The sequence below is a fragment of the Myotis davidii genome, unplaced genomic scaffold, assembly GCF_000327345.1.
Source record: "Myotis davidii unplaced genomic scaffold, ASM32734v1 scaffold847, whole genome shotgun sequence".
NCBI classification, from domain to species: domain Eukaryota; kingdom Metazoa; phylum Chordata; class Mammalia; order Chiroptera; family Vespertilionidae; genus Myotis; species Myotis davidii.
Window position 1 is genome coordinate 23,600 of NW_006298049.1, and position 18,156 is coordinate 41,755.

The 18,156-nt window shown below is 40.4% G+C and overlaps 1 protein-coding gene across 3 annotated transcripts in view; it reads right to left on the reverse strand.

The window, feature by feature from the left end:
* Positions 1-11,775: 11,775 nt before the first annotated feature.
* The window catches only part of VCPKMT (valosin containing protein lysine methyltransferase), an 11,414-nt gene continuing 5,033 nt past the window's right edge, over positions 11,776-18,156 (reverse strand). For 2 of the 3 annotated variants that reach the window (XM_006773757.2, XM_006773756.2), the window contains 2 exons: positions 16,247-16,351; positions 11,776-12,829 (listed from right to left, as the gene is read on the reverse strand). In XM_006773757.2, coding sequence (XP_006773820.1) covers positions 12,815-12,829; positions 16,247-16,351 — 120 coding nt within the window. In that variant the 3' untranslated portion in view covers positions 11,776-12,814. The remainder of the gene's footprint in view (positions 12,830-16,246; positions 16,352-18,156) is intronic. The other variant, XM_006773758.2, reaches the window with a different exon arrangement.

An 18,156-nucleotide genomic window follows, 5' to 3' on the forward strand; every position in this document is an offset into this window, starting at 1 on the left:
CACAGCTCCTGAATCTCAGAGGGAAGGCTGGAGTGGGTGGGTGGGACTAGCTCAGCCGGGGGCAAACTACGGCGCGCGGGCTGGATCCGGCCCGTTTGAAATGAATAAAACTAAAAATAAAAAAGACCGTATCCTTTTATGTAATGATGTTTACTTTGAATTTATATTAGTTCACACAAACACTCCATCCATGCTTTTGTTCCGGCCCTCCGGTCCAGTTTAAGAACCCATTGTGGCCCTCGAGTCAAAAAGTTTGCCCACCCCTGTTATAGGGCCTAGGCAGAGTTAACCATTACTCTCCTTCATACTGCTGCTACGGCTTATTTATACCTTTATTACTGTACTTCTTTAAGAGTTACAATTATGTTTGCATATGTATTTCACATTATGGATGAGTGAGCAGCTTAAGGTTATGGATTGCATTTTATAGATTTGTTTGCCCCTAATACCCAAGTGAGTAGAGTGAAACCTCGGTTCTCAAACTTTGAGCTCAGTTTTTTCCAGAAGGCTGTCGAGAAGTGATTTGTTTGAAAACCGAATCATTTTTCCCATTAGAAAGAATGTAAATGGAATTAATCCATTCTAGACCTCCAAAAGATTGTTTTAACCTTTCTTGTGTATAGTATATGTCTAAAGTACTGTTTATAAATAAACACTTTTAAAACAAAAAGGACAGAGGAAGGACGGACATTGGTGTTGGGGAGACTATAACTACCATGTATGTCTTTGCCAAAACCTCAGATGTGTGGCCTTCTGGCCAAGCGTCTGAGATTTCATATTGTTGGAGCCATTGTTGTATCCCTGGGGGTTGCAGCTGCCTCTAAGTTTGGTGTAGCTGAACCAAGAAAGAAAGCAAATGCATATTTCTACAGAAATTATGATTCCGATAAAGATCCAGGAGATGAGCAAGGCTGGTATCTCTCAGAGTACAAAGTGATCTTGGAATGTGAAGAATTTCTTTTGAGTTGAATTCCATGGAAGTTTGTCACTGACCTGTATTCCTGAACTATGAAACATGAATATTTGAGCTAGGAATAGTTTCTCTTGATAAATGAAATACTGTGGACAGTAAAACTATAAAAACTAAAAATAAAGGACATAAAATGTAAATGAAAAATAACAAAAAGGAAATGAAATGTACAGTAAAAGTGAAATTTCACGTACACACTAGAACTTATCTTTAATGTTGAGAGCTACTGATGAGTGGCTATGGAGAGGAGGGATGGAGGGATGTTATTGCTTGGAAAGGTCAGGTAGCTGTTCTGGGGTTCTTTCTCTCTCATCTCTTTGCTCCACTAGAACTTGCTTCCGGCTCACTGGGCCTCTCACTAAAAACCTACGCAATGCTGTTTGTTTTCGCTTGTGTTCTAACACTTGCCTGAAGAGAAACACTGCAGCATTGTCATTGAACAAGTTTATTGTTCGATTTGCTACTTCTTTATCTTCGTAATATTTCTCAACAAAACTTTGCATTTCTCCCCATTTCCCAAGCATTTCCTTTTTTTTTTCTTGTTTGTTTGTTAATCCTCACCCGAGGATATTTTTCCATTGATTTTTAGGGAGAGTCGAAGAGAGAGGGAAAGACAGAAATATCGAAACAAATCGATTGGTTGCCTCTTGCTTGAGTCCTGACCAGGGCTTCGGCCAGAGAAGAGCTTGCAACCAAGTACTTGCCCTTGACCAAAATTGAACCCAGGACCCTTTGGTCTACAGGCTGAAGCTCTATCCACTAACTGGCTAGCATTTCCTTGATTAGTGAAGTAGGAATATCCTCCCTACCCTCCTCCACTTCTGAAGAGCGCTCCTCTGCTACTGTCTGTTGCTGCTCCCTCTGAAGGTCTTGGAGTTCCTTGGTGGACAGCTCAGTGTGGTAGTCCTCCACCAACTCCTCCACATCATCATCATTCACTTCCAATTCACTGACTTGCCCAAGACACAGTATCCTCCACAGCCATCACAGACTTGTCCTCAAAGCCTTCAAAGTCTCTTTCAGCAACGGACTCAGGTCACATACAATGACACAAAATGTCTTCCAGGCTGATTGCATGGCCTGGAAGACACTTCCCTCCAGGCTTTGTCTATGAGCCTCAAGCAAGTGAAGATATTAAAATGTTCCTACCAGAATTCCCTGAGGGTTAAATTAGTTTCAGAGGTCACCTCAAAACGTCTCTGAAACTTTGTGTCAAGTTTCTTAAAATTAGAAATGACCTGCTGGCTGAAAGGAGTTGTTAGGTGGCAAGAACCTGACAGGGATGAAGCTGTACTCCTCCACCAGCTTGGCCGCCACGCCTGAAGGTGGGCAGGAGCACTGTCTATTACAGGAACTGCCCTGAGTGCCCATTGTGCCCCCCGCCCCCCCAGGTATTCCTTCACACTTGGGGAAAACACTTCATGAATCCCCTCAGGAAACATTGCTTGGTTACCCAAGCTTTGCTATTAGCCTTCCACATCACATTCAACTTGTTTTTCATGCGATTATTTTTCTTGAAACTTGTGGGTTTTCAGAATGGTAGACGAGTAGAGGCTTCAATTTAGAGTCCTCACTCACATTCCCACACAACAATAACGTGAGTCTGTTCCTCAGTGGCAATGATTTCCTCTGTGGGATGTAGGTCCTCTTTGGCATTTTCTCCCAGAAGAGGCCTGTCTCATCACAACCAAACCTGTGCTGGGGAACAGATCTGTTGGCCTCTGTGTGTTCTTGAAATCCTGTCATAACATTATCAGCAGCTACTTTGTTGGAACTGACAGCCTCCGGTGCCTCACTATACTATGAATGCCATTTTTCTTAAATGTATCAAACCACCCTTATCACTTTCACCTCTTGTTCCAGGGGTGTCTTTTAGGAGGTCAGCATGCAGCATCTTCACTTTCTCACATATCATTGCCTCCCAAATGCTGTCACTGGCTAACTGCTTTTCATACCCAAGTCAGCAATTGCCTGTGATGGTTGTTTGGTGAGCACTTTCACACCCTTAGCAGCATCAGCACTCTTGATGGCCTCTTTATGTTTTAAAATTGTGCTAACATAGATTTCACCATGACTTACTCGGTTGCCAGATCAGACATGCAAACACCTCTATCATACTTTGCAATTATTTCTCTTTTAAGCTCTATTGTTGTCCTCACAACTCTCCTTTTCACTTTGCTGCTATCACTAACCTTCCTAGGACTATGGGGACTTACTGTACATATTTAATAATAATACGTATTTAATAAGCAGCATCAAAAGCAAAAAAAAAACCCCCCACAAATATATTTACAACACAATTTCTTGACATGCTAACAATGTGAGAGTTAGTGGAAAACTGACTCATGCTTACGCATTCTCTCCTTTGCCGCCTGAGAGACGCCAGTGATCATACGGGTACCAGCATGAAAGGGTTGTCAGATGGAGAACCGGTTTTGTTAGGCAACAGAGACATTTTTCCACAAACAACTTGGTTTTGAGAACCGAATTTTTCAAGATGGGAGATGTTTGAGAACTGAGGGTTTGACTGTATTAATGTGCATCCCAGACATCCAGGATAGTATCTATTGTCTGAATTGAAAGTGAATCAACACGTCGAATGTTTCAGAGAGGTCATGGACAGTGGATTAGATAAAGGCCGAAGGGTAGAAGGGAAGGTAAATGTGGGAAAATGTCAACAGCAACAAGTCACATTTCATTTGCTGGGCTTTGAGGAGTCTCCAGGAACTTCTCTGCTGGGTTCCGTGGCCTCCTCTAGTCTGCTGTATTGGGGGCTATTTCTCTGTTTCATTTGTTTTGCTTTGGTGTTACATTCTGCTGGGAAGTACCAAATCAGTAATGCCTTTTTTCTTATTAACATTTTACAGGATCTTTTTGGCAACAGCAATCTCTAAAGAGGAGGTGAAGAAGTCATGGTGGGACATAACAGTAAATGACAGCTTGGAATCTTTTTGGACAAGGAGGCTTTTGTTTTCCCTGGACCACATAATGTGTTGTTTACCAAAGAAAGCTTTGCACCTCTCTTATTTGTATGAGTTTACCTTTCTGAATTCTCAGAGGCTTATGCTGGGGAGATGCCTTCTTCCCTACCCTCATCCCCATGTTATCTAGTTTAACCACCACTACAGTGCTATCAGTAGATGGTGCTCTCATTTGACACGAAAGGACACTAACCTTCAAGGTTTAACTTGCCTAAAACTTACAGCTAGATTAGATAGTAATCAAGTGAGCCATTTCTCAAGATAGAAACAGAATGTTCCAGCCTGGATGCATAAAGAGAAGGTGGTAGGATTTAGAACTGAACTAGGGCTGTCTTCCAGAGCAAATTGGGAATTTGGTTTCTACCGGCCACACTAAGCTTCTGATAGTCTCTCCTCGCCCTTGGACTCTCAGGTTAACAACCAGAAACTCAACTAGACATAGAGTAACAGACTGAATGTGTGTGTCAAAATCCATGCTATAGAGTGAGAGTTCTGAACAACAGAATTAAAAAAAAAAAATCCCCGTGACAAGATTTAGAAATAGCTATTTTAAAAGCACATTATTGTGCCTACAATCATAAATGGCACTGAGATCCAAAGACATTTTCTGGTTAAACATTTGTTATTTATGGGAGTGTGAAACTTGTTTTTCCTGTTTTTCGGTTTCAAGAAATCAGGCCTATGCTCCATGTGAATGATATGCCAGGAGATTATTTTTTACACTCATTCTGAATGTAAATGTAATGCTTCCCATCTAAGTTTTGGATAAAACATGCTATTTATCCTTGGAGCACCCCAATATGCAGCTGTACTATACACACAGTACAAACGGGCTTTCAGGATACATTCTTAAAAGAACAAGGTCATTTATTGAATGTAGACACATGAGATTGTTTGTATTATATACACATAACTCAGACAGTGATTTATCAAAGCCATAATGAGCCAACATGAAGACCCGGAACTCAGACTGTTAATGCCTGGGCTCAGTAGGTTAACAAATGGGAATAAAAGTTAACCTTTAAAAATTTACACTCGGAGTGCTTAAAAGCACTGAGCCATTAGAACTCTAACAGACTGCCAGTGGTACTTTATTAGCGCTGATAACATGAAGGAAATGTGCTAACTACTGAAACATTCAAGCCTCTAAGAATTGCATCTAGAGTAGCTTTTTCAAAAACCTTTATTTTGTTTTGCAAGGAAGCAATAGCAGTTTTCAACCATGTGAATATTAAAATGAACTTACTCTTCATCAAAATGTTACTGTATTATAGGTAAGTAATAAATGTTTCTAAAAATTAAGACCGACTATTTAGTGTTCATGACAATCTTTTCCATCAATTGAAAACAAAAAGATCTTGAAAGTTTAATATGATGTAGTTAAGCATGTGCCACTTTATACTGACTGGTGGAGAAGCAGATACAATTCAAGGCTCTGACTTTCATTCTTGTCTGTTGGTACACAGTTTAAAGGATTAGTTAAGCTAAGTTACTGTATCCCACACATAGTCTTACCACATGGTAAAAGATCGTTGATCCAGAAGGCAACTGCTACAGAGCATTTTAGGGTCATCCTGCTCTTTTAAGAGTTAATACATCTGACCTCTGAAAATGGTTATGCAGATACATCAAGTCTCAGATTTAAAAATAATGACCTGCTGCTGTACCCTACCTGCTACCTAACTGGTCTCAGTTTAACAGACATAAGAGCCAAAGAAGGAAGAACTGGCTAAGAATCCAGGGCAATGGAATGTTAAGCTTGGAGCTCCAACCAGAAAGCCCAGGCTCCTGTGTTTAGAAATGAGGATTTTTTTCTGTCCCCCCACTTTTCAAATGATTTTTAGATAGAGAGGAAGGGAAAGGGAGAGGGAGAAACATCAATGTGAGAGGGAAATATCAATTGGCTGACTCCTGCACATCCCCTCCCAGGAATTGAGCCCACAAACCCAGGCATGTGTCCTGACCAGGGAATTAAACCAACAATCTTTCAGTGTATGGGTCGATACTCAACCAAGTTACACCGGTCAGGGCTCTGAATGCTTAAGGAACTTGCTTTAGAGCCATAAAAATGAACACCAAAGGGTTTTCTTCCACCATAATTTCTTCTTTTTTTCTAAAATTGTTCACTTGTGAGAGAAACCAAGATGGCGGCATAGGTAAACACTGGAAATTGCTGCCTCCCACAACAAATTCAAAAATACGACTAAAAGACAAAACGGACATCATCCAGAACCACAAGAGGCTGGCTGAGTGGAAATTCTACAACTAGAAGGAAAGAGAAAAGCACACTGAGACTCAGAGGAGGTGCCGAAGTAAAGTGCAGAGGTACGGAGGTTCACAAGAATTTTCATTTTCCCAGCTCTGTGGTCATCAATAATTTCAAATTCGCTAATGTAACCATGCTCCATCATCACAGTCAGAAACTGGACGATGACTTTGGAGCACGGCCTGATGAGAACCTGGTGCTTGCCTCTCTTTTCGGCATTGTTGATACTCTTCAGAGCATCAGCCAGGACATTCATGTGCACCATGATGGCGGCACGGACCGATGGCGGAAAGAGAACCATGTTTTTGTTTTTATTTCATGTCTTTGTTATATCATTTTGTTATTGTTTATTAATCTACTTATATATTATTTTCATATACATTTTACTAATTTTCTTTCATCTCTGACACTCCTATTATAGAGAAAGGGCGAATAGCGATATTAAAATATTTCTTCTAATTAATTTCTTTTCAATGTGCACGAATCTGTGCACCAGGCCACTAGTGCACTATCAATGAACCAAAAAATTTCAAATTCTGATGTCCCTTGAAGAAAACTGAAAGTCAAATAGCTGGCTGAAGCTCACAGGAACATCAGTCTTTGATGTAACAGCTACCTACAATTCTACTGAGGAAGATACACTGGTTTGAAAAACTAATTAAAATTAATTAGTAGTTTTGCCCTAGCTGGTTTGGCTCAGTGGATAGAGCATCAGCCTGTGGACTGAAGGGTCCTGAGTTCGATTCCAGTCAAGGGCACATGCCTGGGTTTCGGGCTCAATCCCCAGTGGGGGGTGGCAGGAGGCAGCCAATCAATGATACTCTCTCATCATTGATGTTTCCATCTCTCTCTCCCTCTCCCTTCCTCTCTGAAATCAATAAAAACATATCCTATATAATAAAAGGGTAATATGCAAATAGACCAAACAGCAGAACCACCAAACAACCAAAGTGTAATCTCACCTAGTAATAGACAAACATGTAAATTGACCATACCTTCGCTATGCAAACCAGCCAATCAGGAAAGTATGCAAATTCACCCAACAAAGATGGTGGTTAATTTGCATATGTAGGCTCCAAGGGGCGGAGCAAAGCCTGATGGCCCCGGGGCTGGAGCAGTGAACTCTGACAGCTCCGGGGCGGGCTCCAGCTGCAGCCCGGCCAGAGTGAAGGCCTGGGTCCCGGGTCCCAGAGGCAAACCGGTGCCAGCAGCCAAGGGAAGGGAAGACCTGTAGTATGCTAATAATATGCTAAGGCTGCTCAACTGATCGCTATGATATGCACTGACCACCAGGGGGCAGTCAACTGTTCAACCAGTCACTGTGATGTGCAGTGACCATCAGGGGTAAGGTGCACAGACCAGTAGGTTAGCTTGCTGCTGGGCACTGAGTGAGATGGGCCCGACACACCCTGGAGCCCTCCCCCGGTCCCTCCCCAACCCGATTGTGCACCAGTGGGGTCCCTCAGCCTGGTCTCGCAATCCAAGACCCCTTGGGGGATGTCAGAGAGCCAGTTTCAGCCTGATCCCACAGGCCACTCCCCTTGGGAGGGTGCCAGATGCAGGGCTCATGGCTGGCAAGCGCTGCTGCGGCAGCACGAGCCTCTCCCGATTGGGACTGATTGGGCGCAAGCCCGTAGCAGGCACATGCAGGCGGCATTGGACTGCGGGTTTCAGCCCGATCCCTGCAGGCCACCCAGAGCAACCCCACCTGTGCATAAATTCGTGCACTGGGCCTCTAGTTCAAAAATAAAATTAATTAGTAGTTTCAAGTAACTCAGATATAAAATTATATAAAAGGTGAATTTAATTTTTAGAACTTGAATTTAGCCTCTTAAATATCTGGCTCTCATAGAAGATTGCAGAGAAATGGCTTATGAATTGCACTTTATGTAGCTTTATGAGACATTCAAAAATTCAAAAGGCATATCAGAATGCAATGGAAGGAAGATAAATCAAATACAATTTAATAAGAAAAAAATTATACTGTTTCACTTATATGGTTGTTATGATCTGAATGATTGTGTCCTCCCCCAAATTCATATGTTGTAACTTATTCCCCCAATGGGATGGTATTTGGAGGTTGGGCTTTTGGGGGTGAGCAGGAAGCTCTCAAAATGGTATTAGTACTCATGGCTGGTGTTGCTAAATGGGTAGAGCAGGGGTGGGCAAACTTTCTGACTCAAGGGCCACAATGGGTTCTTAAACTGGACCGGAGGGCCGGAACAAAAGCATGGATGGAGTGTTTGTGTGAATATAAATTCAAAGTAAACATCATTACATAAAAGGGTATGGTCTTTTTTTTTTTTTTTTTAGTTTTATTCATTTCAAACAGGTTGGATCTGGCCCGTGGGCCGTAGTTAGCTCACGGCTGGGTTAGAGCATCAGCTTGAGCACCAAAGGGTTGAGAGTTTGATTCCTGGTCAAGGGCACATACCTGGGTTGTAGGAACATCAATGTGCCTCTCTCACATTGATGTTTCTCTCTCTGCCCCCTCCCTTCCACTCTCTCTAAAAAAAAAATCAATGAAAAAAATATCCTTGGATGAGAATTTACAAAAAAAAGAGGAGGGGGTTCTCAGGGAGATCACTTGCCCCTTCTGCTATGTGAGGTTACAGTGAGAACAGATGTTCATAGGAAACAGGCAACTTGATCTTGGACTTCCTAGCTTCCAGAATTGTAATAAATAAATTCCTGTTGTTAATAAGCCATCCAATTTATGGTAATTTGTTATAGCAGCCCAAACAGACTAAGATAATCATGTTATAGTGTGAAAGCAACTCATAATAGATAGGTAGGATTATTCTTTGAAATCCAATTTGATTCATCTTTTAAATGCAAGTGTGATTCCATTTGAAAATATTCTACTTTAACAACTTCCTTTCTATAAATTACTTAAAGACAAAGTCAAGCATTGCCACCTACAGGGAACCTTTAGAAAAACAAGAGTCATGTTTCTATGACCCTCGTTTCTCAAATGAAACATCTGTAATCTGAGTTTAATATTGTATTTGGCATCATATATCAAGGAAATTTTCAAGGAAAAGGGTAAGAAAAATTTGAAAGATATACTGTGTAAGAAATCCCATTACCAATCATTCTGGATTATTAATACTTCCTGAAATAATTAACAACAACCTAAGCACTCCCAAATTCACCAAACATATGATCTGTGGACCCTTCTTTGGTTATGAACTATAGCAGGTTAAGACGCAAAGCTATGCAGCCTCGAAGATCCTTAGTTGTAACTGGTATAGAAAGGAGACTCAAATCATTGGTGACTATACCTGTTAATGGTTTTCTTTTTCCAGCTATTGAATTTCCCTTTCCACTTTAGTATCACCTTTACTTTCTTGGCCAGATTCTCTAAATTTTGAGCTATTTAGTCAGTTTCTAAAGCTCAGTCCTGTTTATTTTAAAATCTATTTCATAGGAGACTCCACATCCGATTCAAAGCTCTTTTCCTCTCTATGCAGCATAGGTCCACTCTAATCACAAATAGTTTGTTTTTGTACTTCTCCTCCCTTGGCTCTCTTCTTTTTGGGAAGCAGATGCTAGGTTTCCTTATAGCAGTAGCCCTCAATGTAGCCTATACACTAAAACCATCTGGAGCCCTTTAACAAAAATACCATGCCTCTGATATAATTGGACTCAGATGGGTCCTGGACATGGCTTTTAATTTTTGAGGTGATCCCGTGTGTAGATTAGTTTGAGAAGCTGTCTTATTATGGAGGCTCCCTAATTGGCTATAACCGTATTCTGGTAAGTGCCCTAGGGATTTCCTGGTGCACAGTGCCACCCCCACTAGTGTGAAGGGCCAGAGGCTCACTCCTGAGCAGCTCCACCCAGCACTGGCTGTCCTTTGAGATTTGAGAGTTGGCTATATTCAGCCAACTGGCATCACATCTCACTCACCTATTGCACCTGCCTTTTAACCTCCTCTAATTGCTGCACAATTTCTCCAGCCCCCAATTCACATATCACTCTCAGGCTGGCAGGATCCATCTCTGCTAACTCTCTTCCTGACAGTCCCATTACCTCTCCAATTCCATTCCTGGGCTCTGGATAAAACAACAAATGTGCAGGTCTGCTGGGTAAACACATTCAACCAGGTGGAAAAATGCCCGTCTGCTCTTCTTGGAGGCATCCCAAATCTTGAATCATTCTCTCAGGCCTTCCTCCTACGGTTTCTAAGTGCAGATGCACCATTTCCTCCCTCAGGACAGAGCCCAAAGGACTAAATCCCATTCCTCTACAATGCACTTCTCCAAAAGAAGCCCAGGCTCCCTGGCCAGGCGGGGGATGGTGGTTAGTGAGGGCATGTCATACGACTGGCACCTCTCAGTGAGCCCTGCAGTGCTCACTGGCCCTAACCACCGGCAGTTCTCTGATCTCAACGTGGGGTCCTGGTAACTTTTAACTTCCACTTTGGCCTTATTTCAGCATAGGGGAAAATCCCACTTGACTTTCTGTTACAAATTACTCTAATTCTACAGTTAGACACTTAGGTCAGTTCCCCAGAAACAGTGATGAACGTATGCAACCGACTTAAGATGTTAAGTCAAGTAAAGGACTGGGAATAGGATGGGAAGGGGAGGAGGAACACACAAGTGTGACTCTGGCCAAGTTGAATAGTGGTCAACTTCAGCCTGACTCCTCCAGGAAGTTCTGAAGAGTAAGGTACACCTGTCCTCCCGCGGCGGGCGGTGGGAGGTGGGACCCAGAAACCCGCCTGAGCCTCTGGTCAAGTCCTCCAGAGTCAAGACCCAGCCCACCCGCGTGTGCCTCGCTGGCACAGAGCCCTGCCCACCCCGTGCACGCAGCCTCCTGCTGACAATGCGTTTTGGTGTGACAACCACAGGCTTTTTATATAATAGATGTCGAGGGGCACTTTAGGTCAAAGACCCACAAGTAGACTGTATATCCTGAGTATAATGAAAAGGAGAGGACGGTGACAAAGGATCTGAGGAATCCGGATGCCCTATTACAGCTGGTTAATATCAAACTTAGTTTCACAAGTTCCATGTTATGGACAAGCTAGAAAGTAGTCATTGTCCTCAGACTTCACTAATAACTGGTGCTCTCTGCAACATGACTGCTTAATAAAATGCTAAGGGCAGGATGAACAAAGTATTCGAAAAAGAACAGTAAGACAAACAAGACTAAAGTAAGCCTGAAGGAAAAACTGTCCTGGTGATATTAATCCTTAATTTCTCTACAGGGGGGGCTGCTTTTGTCTTTCTGGAAAGCAGTTATCTGCTTTAGATGATTATTTTCTTCAAAGCAATTTCTGAAGCCTTAAAAAAAATCACAGGATCTCAAAAAGAATAATTATTTATTTTATCTTTATTATTTTTTAAATCCTCAACTGAGGATATTTTTTCCATTGATTTCAAAGAGTGGAAGGGAGGTAGGATGAGGAGAGAATAACATTGACATGAGAGAGATACATTGATTGGTTGTCTCCTATTGGGGCTGGGGAAGTATGTGTCCTTGACTGGGAATTGAACCCACAACCCTTCAGTCTGCGGACCGACACTCAAACCACTGAACAAATTGGCCAGGGCAAGAACATTTATTTTAACACATAAAATGTGCCACCTAGCACCAATGCCTGTAAGTACCAGAATTCTATAGTTTATTATTACTCTTTAGAACTGTTGAGATTTAAGTTCTTGACAGATCAATTTGTGAGCAGATGATTATCATAACATAAAGACTACACAGAATCAAAACCATTTGCTAGATGTATATAGGATTACATTTGCAGTTATTTAAAAATATCTCTGTTTTGTAAACAAGTAAACATCAGTGATTTTTAGCCACTTTTTCCTGGAAGATATATATGAGAAAAGTGAACAAGCCTGAAAATGGGCTTTTTATTTTCACTCCAACCCCCCTCATTGTAATCTCATGATTTCTTAACTTTCATTCTTACTAACTCACTACAGTATAATTTACCAACTCATGTAGACATGTATGGTGGAGGAAAAGAATAAAACTTTGGCCAATGTAACTATACAAAGTATGTTGGGACTTTTTTTAACGTAAAAGAACGTTTACTAGTAAGTAGTAAAGCTATCTTAAAAGCAACGAAGTGGAAGATACATGATAAAAACCACTGCATAATTATGTTAAAATGAAAACCTTTTAAATTTACCTATCTTGAAGACAAACTAAAACTTACTGATTTGAATTTAAACTTTATTATATAGCAATATATATTTCTCTTTAGAAACTGGATCAATTTATGTAATTCCAGAAAATAAGCTAAGTCAACCATGACGCTTCACTGTTTATTTTTGGCAGACTTTAGGCTAACCTTAATACCTATTTTTATTTGAGGAGTGACTAATACACAATGTTTCTTTTAAGCAGAACTTGCTACTGAGCTAAAAGTAAACTAAGTTGGATTTCAGGCCCATTAGCTGGCAGACCGGCAGTCATTTTCTGTTTTGCAGGCGGCCCATGATGGTTGTTGTCTATTATCAGATCTCTAAAGACATGCTGGAAAAATCTGTGAACACAATCTTCCCATGCTCCATTCACATCTTTAGCTTACCCAGGTTGCTAAAGGCTTGGGTAAGATGACTAAAGATTTCACGATGGAAATTTCTATAAGAAAAAACAAAACAGAAACTTTACAGAATGAATTATTACAAATGAAGTGCTTACTGGGTACTTAATACTAGGTAATATGCCATGTAATGGCTAAATGCTATTCAAATAAACAACTATGGATAATGTTTAGAAATGATTCTTTGCTGACACCTAGAGCACAACTAACCAAAGAAAAAAGATATATTCAACATCATCAAAATTAAAAACCTTTGTGCTTAAGGACATACTATCAAAAAATGAAAAGACAACTTAAAGAATGGGAAGTATCTGGACGTTATATATCCATTAAGAATCTAATATTTAGAGAGGAACCAAGATGGCGGCATAGGTTAACGCCGGAGTTTGCCGCCTCGAACAACCATTTCAAAAGTGAAACTAAAAGACGGAAGGGACATCATCCAGAACCACAGGAACGGTGGCTGAGTGGAAGTCCTACAACTAGGAGGAAAGAGTAACGCATTCGGACACTCAGAGGAGGCGCAGTGCTGAAGGCAAATTCTGAGGTGCGGGAATTATGGGGGGAAAAAAGAGGAACAAATGTAATAATCTGAACAATAAAGATTTAAAAAAATAAAAAATAAATAAATAAATAAATAAAAAATCTAATATTTAGAATATATAAAAAACTTTTACAACTATAATTTCTTCATACCTACTAAAATGGCTATAATAAAAAAGATGGATGACAAGTATTGGTGAGGATGTGGAGAACTGGGACCCTCACACATTGCCGGTAGAAACAAACCATTTTAATAGCTTTGGAATAGTTTGGCAATTCCAAAAAGTTAAACAGAGTTCCCATAAGACCCGACAATTCTACTTGAGGAACATACCCAAGAGATTTGAAAACATATGTAATACAGAAATGTTTACATGCACATTCATAGCAACATTATTCATTGGAGCCAAAAAGTGAAAGATACTCAAAGGCCTTTTAACTGGTGAACAGATGGATGAGGTATTGTATGTCCATACAAAGAAATATTATTCAACTATAAAAAGGGCGCTAAGTGCTGATGTGTGCTACAACATAGCTGAACCTTAAAAACACCGTCCTGAGTGAAACAAGTCAGACCCAGGAAGCCACATAGGGTGTGATTCCATTTACTAGTGTCCCCTGCACATTCCTATGAAACCTTTCATGAGCTGAAATGGCATAAAATGATAAGTATCCTTGCTTTTGCATTATGCCACTTCATTTTTGTTTTTTAAAATATATTTTATTGAATTTTTACAGAGAGGAAAGGAGAGAGATAGAGAGTTAGAAACATCGATCAGCTGCCTCCTGCACACTCCCCCCCACTGGGGATGTGCCCGCAACCAAGGTACATGCCCTTGACCGGAATCTAACCTGGGACCTTTCAGTCCACAGGCCGACACTCTATCCACTGAGCCAAACCGGTTTCAGCTATGCCACTTCATTTTTACAAAAGACTACGTTAGTACCCATTTTCACTAAGCAAAAGATATCCAAAGAGAAGCCATTACCATATGAATGTAGGTCTTTTGTAAAAACAAAATGGCATAAAGTGAACTTTCTGAAAGCAAGAGATACCTGTATATGAAATGGTCAGAATATGCAAATCCACAGAGACAGAGAGTAGATTGGTAACCACAAATTAGTTGCTGGGGGTGGCAGAAACAGGAAGTGACCACTAACGAATACGGGTTTCTTTTTGAAAATGTTTAAAATTAGAAAGTGGTGTCCAGCTTGCATGGTTCAGTGGTTGAGCGTCGACCTGTGAAATCAGGAGGTCATGGGTTCGATTCCTAGTTAGGGCATGTGCCCCGGCTGTGCAGACTTGGTCCCCAGTAGGGAGCATGTAGGAGGAAGCTGATCAATGATTCTCTCTCATCATTGATGTTTCTCTCTCTCTCTCTCCCTTCCTCTCTGAAATCAATAAAAATATATTTAAAAAATTAGAAAGTGGTGATGGTTGTGCAACTCAGTGAACATACTAAAAACCACTTTATTTCTTTTTCTCTCTCTTTTACTTTTTTATTTTCTTTCTAAAAACCACTTTAAAAGGGTAATTTTTATGGTACATGAATTATATCAATTTTTAAAAAGGAAATTATTCTTTGCCAAAATAAAGCCTTTATATTTCGAAAACAAAATCATGCCTCAAAAAAAATTCTACTTTTAAAACTATACTACAACTTCAACTAAAATGGACTCTTCTTAAGGCATAAACCATTTTTTATTTTTTTACCTTTGTATCTCCAGCATCATGCCAGGTAAGTTTGTTGATTTGAATTACTAATCCCACCAATCTTCTTACCTTATAGTCCTAACATCTAATATTGATCTCAAAAATTACAAGTTATTTGCTTGACTAGAATTTACATAATCAGAAAACTTCATCATGAACAAATTCAAAGCAAAGATAACAGAAAAAATGTGTTATTAAATTTAACAACCTTAATAAAATTAATCATGTCCCTGCCTTATACCAACCAGTCACACGCAAAAGGTGCTGGGATAAAAATGGACACAATTCTTCCTTTCTACAGACTCAAACTCTAGACATTGCAGAGGCAACCTGCATAAAATGTAATTGTTATAAGAAGTAAAGGAAGCAGCAAAAAGGGAATATACATAAAACAGTGCATTTCTCATTATCGGACAGATCTGTCTTGTTATATTTTACTTAAAAAATTTTTTTCTTTATTAAAGTGTAGATGACATAAGAATTATATAATATATATATATATTTAAATTATATTTCTTTATTGATTTCATAGAGAAGGGGAGAAGGAGAGAGAGATAGAAACATCAACGATGAGAGAGAACCATCGACCGGCTGCCTCCTACACACCCCTGAATGGGGATTGAGCCCGCAACCCAGGCATGTGCCCTTGGCCGGAATCGAACCTGGGACCCTTCAGTCCGCAGGCCGACGCTTTATCCAGAGCCAAGCCGGCTAGGGCCATAAGTATTATATTAGTTTCAGGTGTTCAACATAGTGATTCAACATATAACTTTCCTGATCAGGAATTAAACCTGAGCTGCAGTGGTGACAGTACCAAATCCTAGCTACTAAACCACCAGGGAAGGGTTGTTATGTTTTACTTTGACTATTAAAAAATTCTGAATGGTTGGATAAAGTTCACAAAGGTCAGAGCTGGCTGGCATTTTAAAATCTCTAATAAAAGATACTAGAAACTCATAAATAATGCCCGATTTTAAAGCTATATAATTTACAGCTGGACAGGAAGAAGCCTGCCTTATTTTAGAGGAAGAACAGGAGGCCAGGTAAAGTGATCTTAATATTGAGTTAGTGCCTGAGTCCAGTAAATCATCATACTATTTCCCCACATCAAAATCAACATCTATAACACCTATAAGCTGAGAGACAGCGTCCAGCTAAAAAACCTCCTCAGAGGATAAAGAGCCAGGAATGTATTTACCGATTTTTTCTTCCTGAAGTATAAAATATGAATATCTTCACTTCGATATTCTTCATCATGTTTTTCCAAGGGAATTTTTTCAAAGTCAAAGTCTAGTTGAAGAAGCTATAAATTTAAAAGAGATATACTTCAAATTCAATAATATGAACTGTCCTGTGGTGAGAGAAGTCAGAATGGTGGAGTACTGACTGGGAAGGGGCACATGGGAGCCTTCTGAGGCTGTGAAAATGTTCCAAGTCCTTATCCTGGGCAGTGGTTACTTGGGTGTATGCACATGAAAAATTGAGTTGAGCACTTGGGCTGAACCTTAAAAACACTATCCTCAGTGACAGAAGCCAGACCCAGAGAGCCACATAGTGTAATTCCATTTACAAAAGCATTTTACATATTTTAACTCAATTGGAACTGTTTAACAAACAATACAAAACTTTCAATGATAAAGTTTCAAGAGTTCATTAACATTCCTCACATTTAAGAAAAAAATAGCCCAGCCAGGCAGTGGCTCAGTGTTTGAATGTCAACCTATGAACCAGGAGGTCAGGGTTCAATTCTCCGTCAGGATCATTCTCTCTCAACATAGATGTTTCTATCTATCTCTCCCTCTCCCTTTCTCTCTGAAATATAAAAAAAAATCTTAAAAAAACCCCACAAAAAAATAAAAACATTTCAACATATATCTGAAGCAGTCATATATTTGTTTTCTCATTTAATCAAAGTAGTCCTTTCAGTGGATAAAACTGCAGGGCTGTATACACAGGGGTGGGCAAAGGTAGGGTTACAACTGTGATTATGTAAAAACAGTTTATTCTTTTTTTATATATTTTTAAAAAATTGATTTTCAGAGAGAGATGGAGGGAGAGGGAGAGAAACATCGTTCAGCTGCCTTCTATATACCGCCTACCAGGGATAGAGCCGGAAACCCGGTCTGTGTCCTGACTGGGAATTGAACCAGCAATCTTCCAGTGCACGGGACACCACCTAACCAACTGAGCCACACCAGCCAGGGCCAGAGTTCATTCTTCTATTATTATTTATTCATTATTGTATTAGTTTTCATATGAACAACTATAAACCCACTTTTGTCCACCCCTGTATGAACCAAGAGAAGTCACTTGTAATGTGATGGATTTTTGCCCATAAAAAGGGATTGGGCCCAGCTGAGTGGCTCAATTGGTTGGTGTCATCCTTTACACCAAAAAGGGTGAAGGTTTGATTCTTGGTCAGGGCACATGCCTAAGTTGTGGGTTTGATTCACGGTCAGGGCATGTATGGGTGGTAACCAACCAATGTTTCTCTCTCATGGATGTTTCCCTCTCACACCCTCTAAATTCAATGAACATATCCATGGATGAGGATTAAGAAGTAAATAATTAAATAAATAAACGTTTGGGTGAGACACATCGATTGGCTGCCTCCTGCACCCACCCTGACCAGGTTGGGCATCCGAGCCTGCAACTGAGGTATGCGCCCTTGACTGGAATTGAACCTGCAACTCTTCAGTTCACGGGCCGATGCTCTAACCACTGAGCAAATTGGCCAAAGCTGTGAGTTTTTGTTAAAAAAACGAAACAAAATCAAACCCTGAAAACATAGGATTATCTTGGTTAAAGCTTTCACAAAAATGTAGAGGTAAACACAGAAGTAAAAACATACCATGTTTCCATGATGTATTCCCATATATATATATATATATATACACCGTATTTGCCGGCGTATAAGGCGATTTTTTGGCCCTGAAAAATATGCCTCCAAGTGGGGGGTCGTCTTATACACCAGGTACACTTCAGATAGACTGCCCATAGTGCTTGCCCCGTGCCATAGTGGCCTCCCGATGCCCGCCCACTTCATTCCACATACCGTTCAGGCATCAGCAGCGCTGCTGGGTGTATGCTCGGCTGTTATGCGATTTT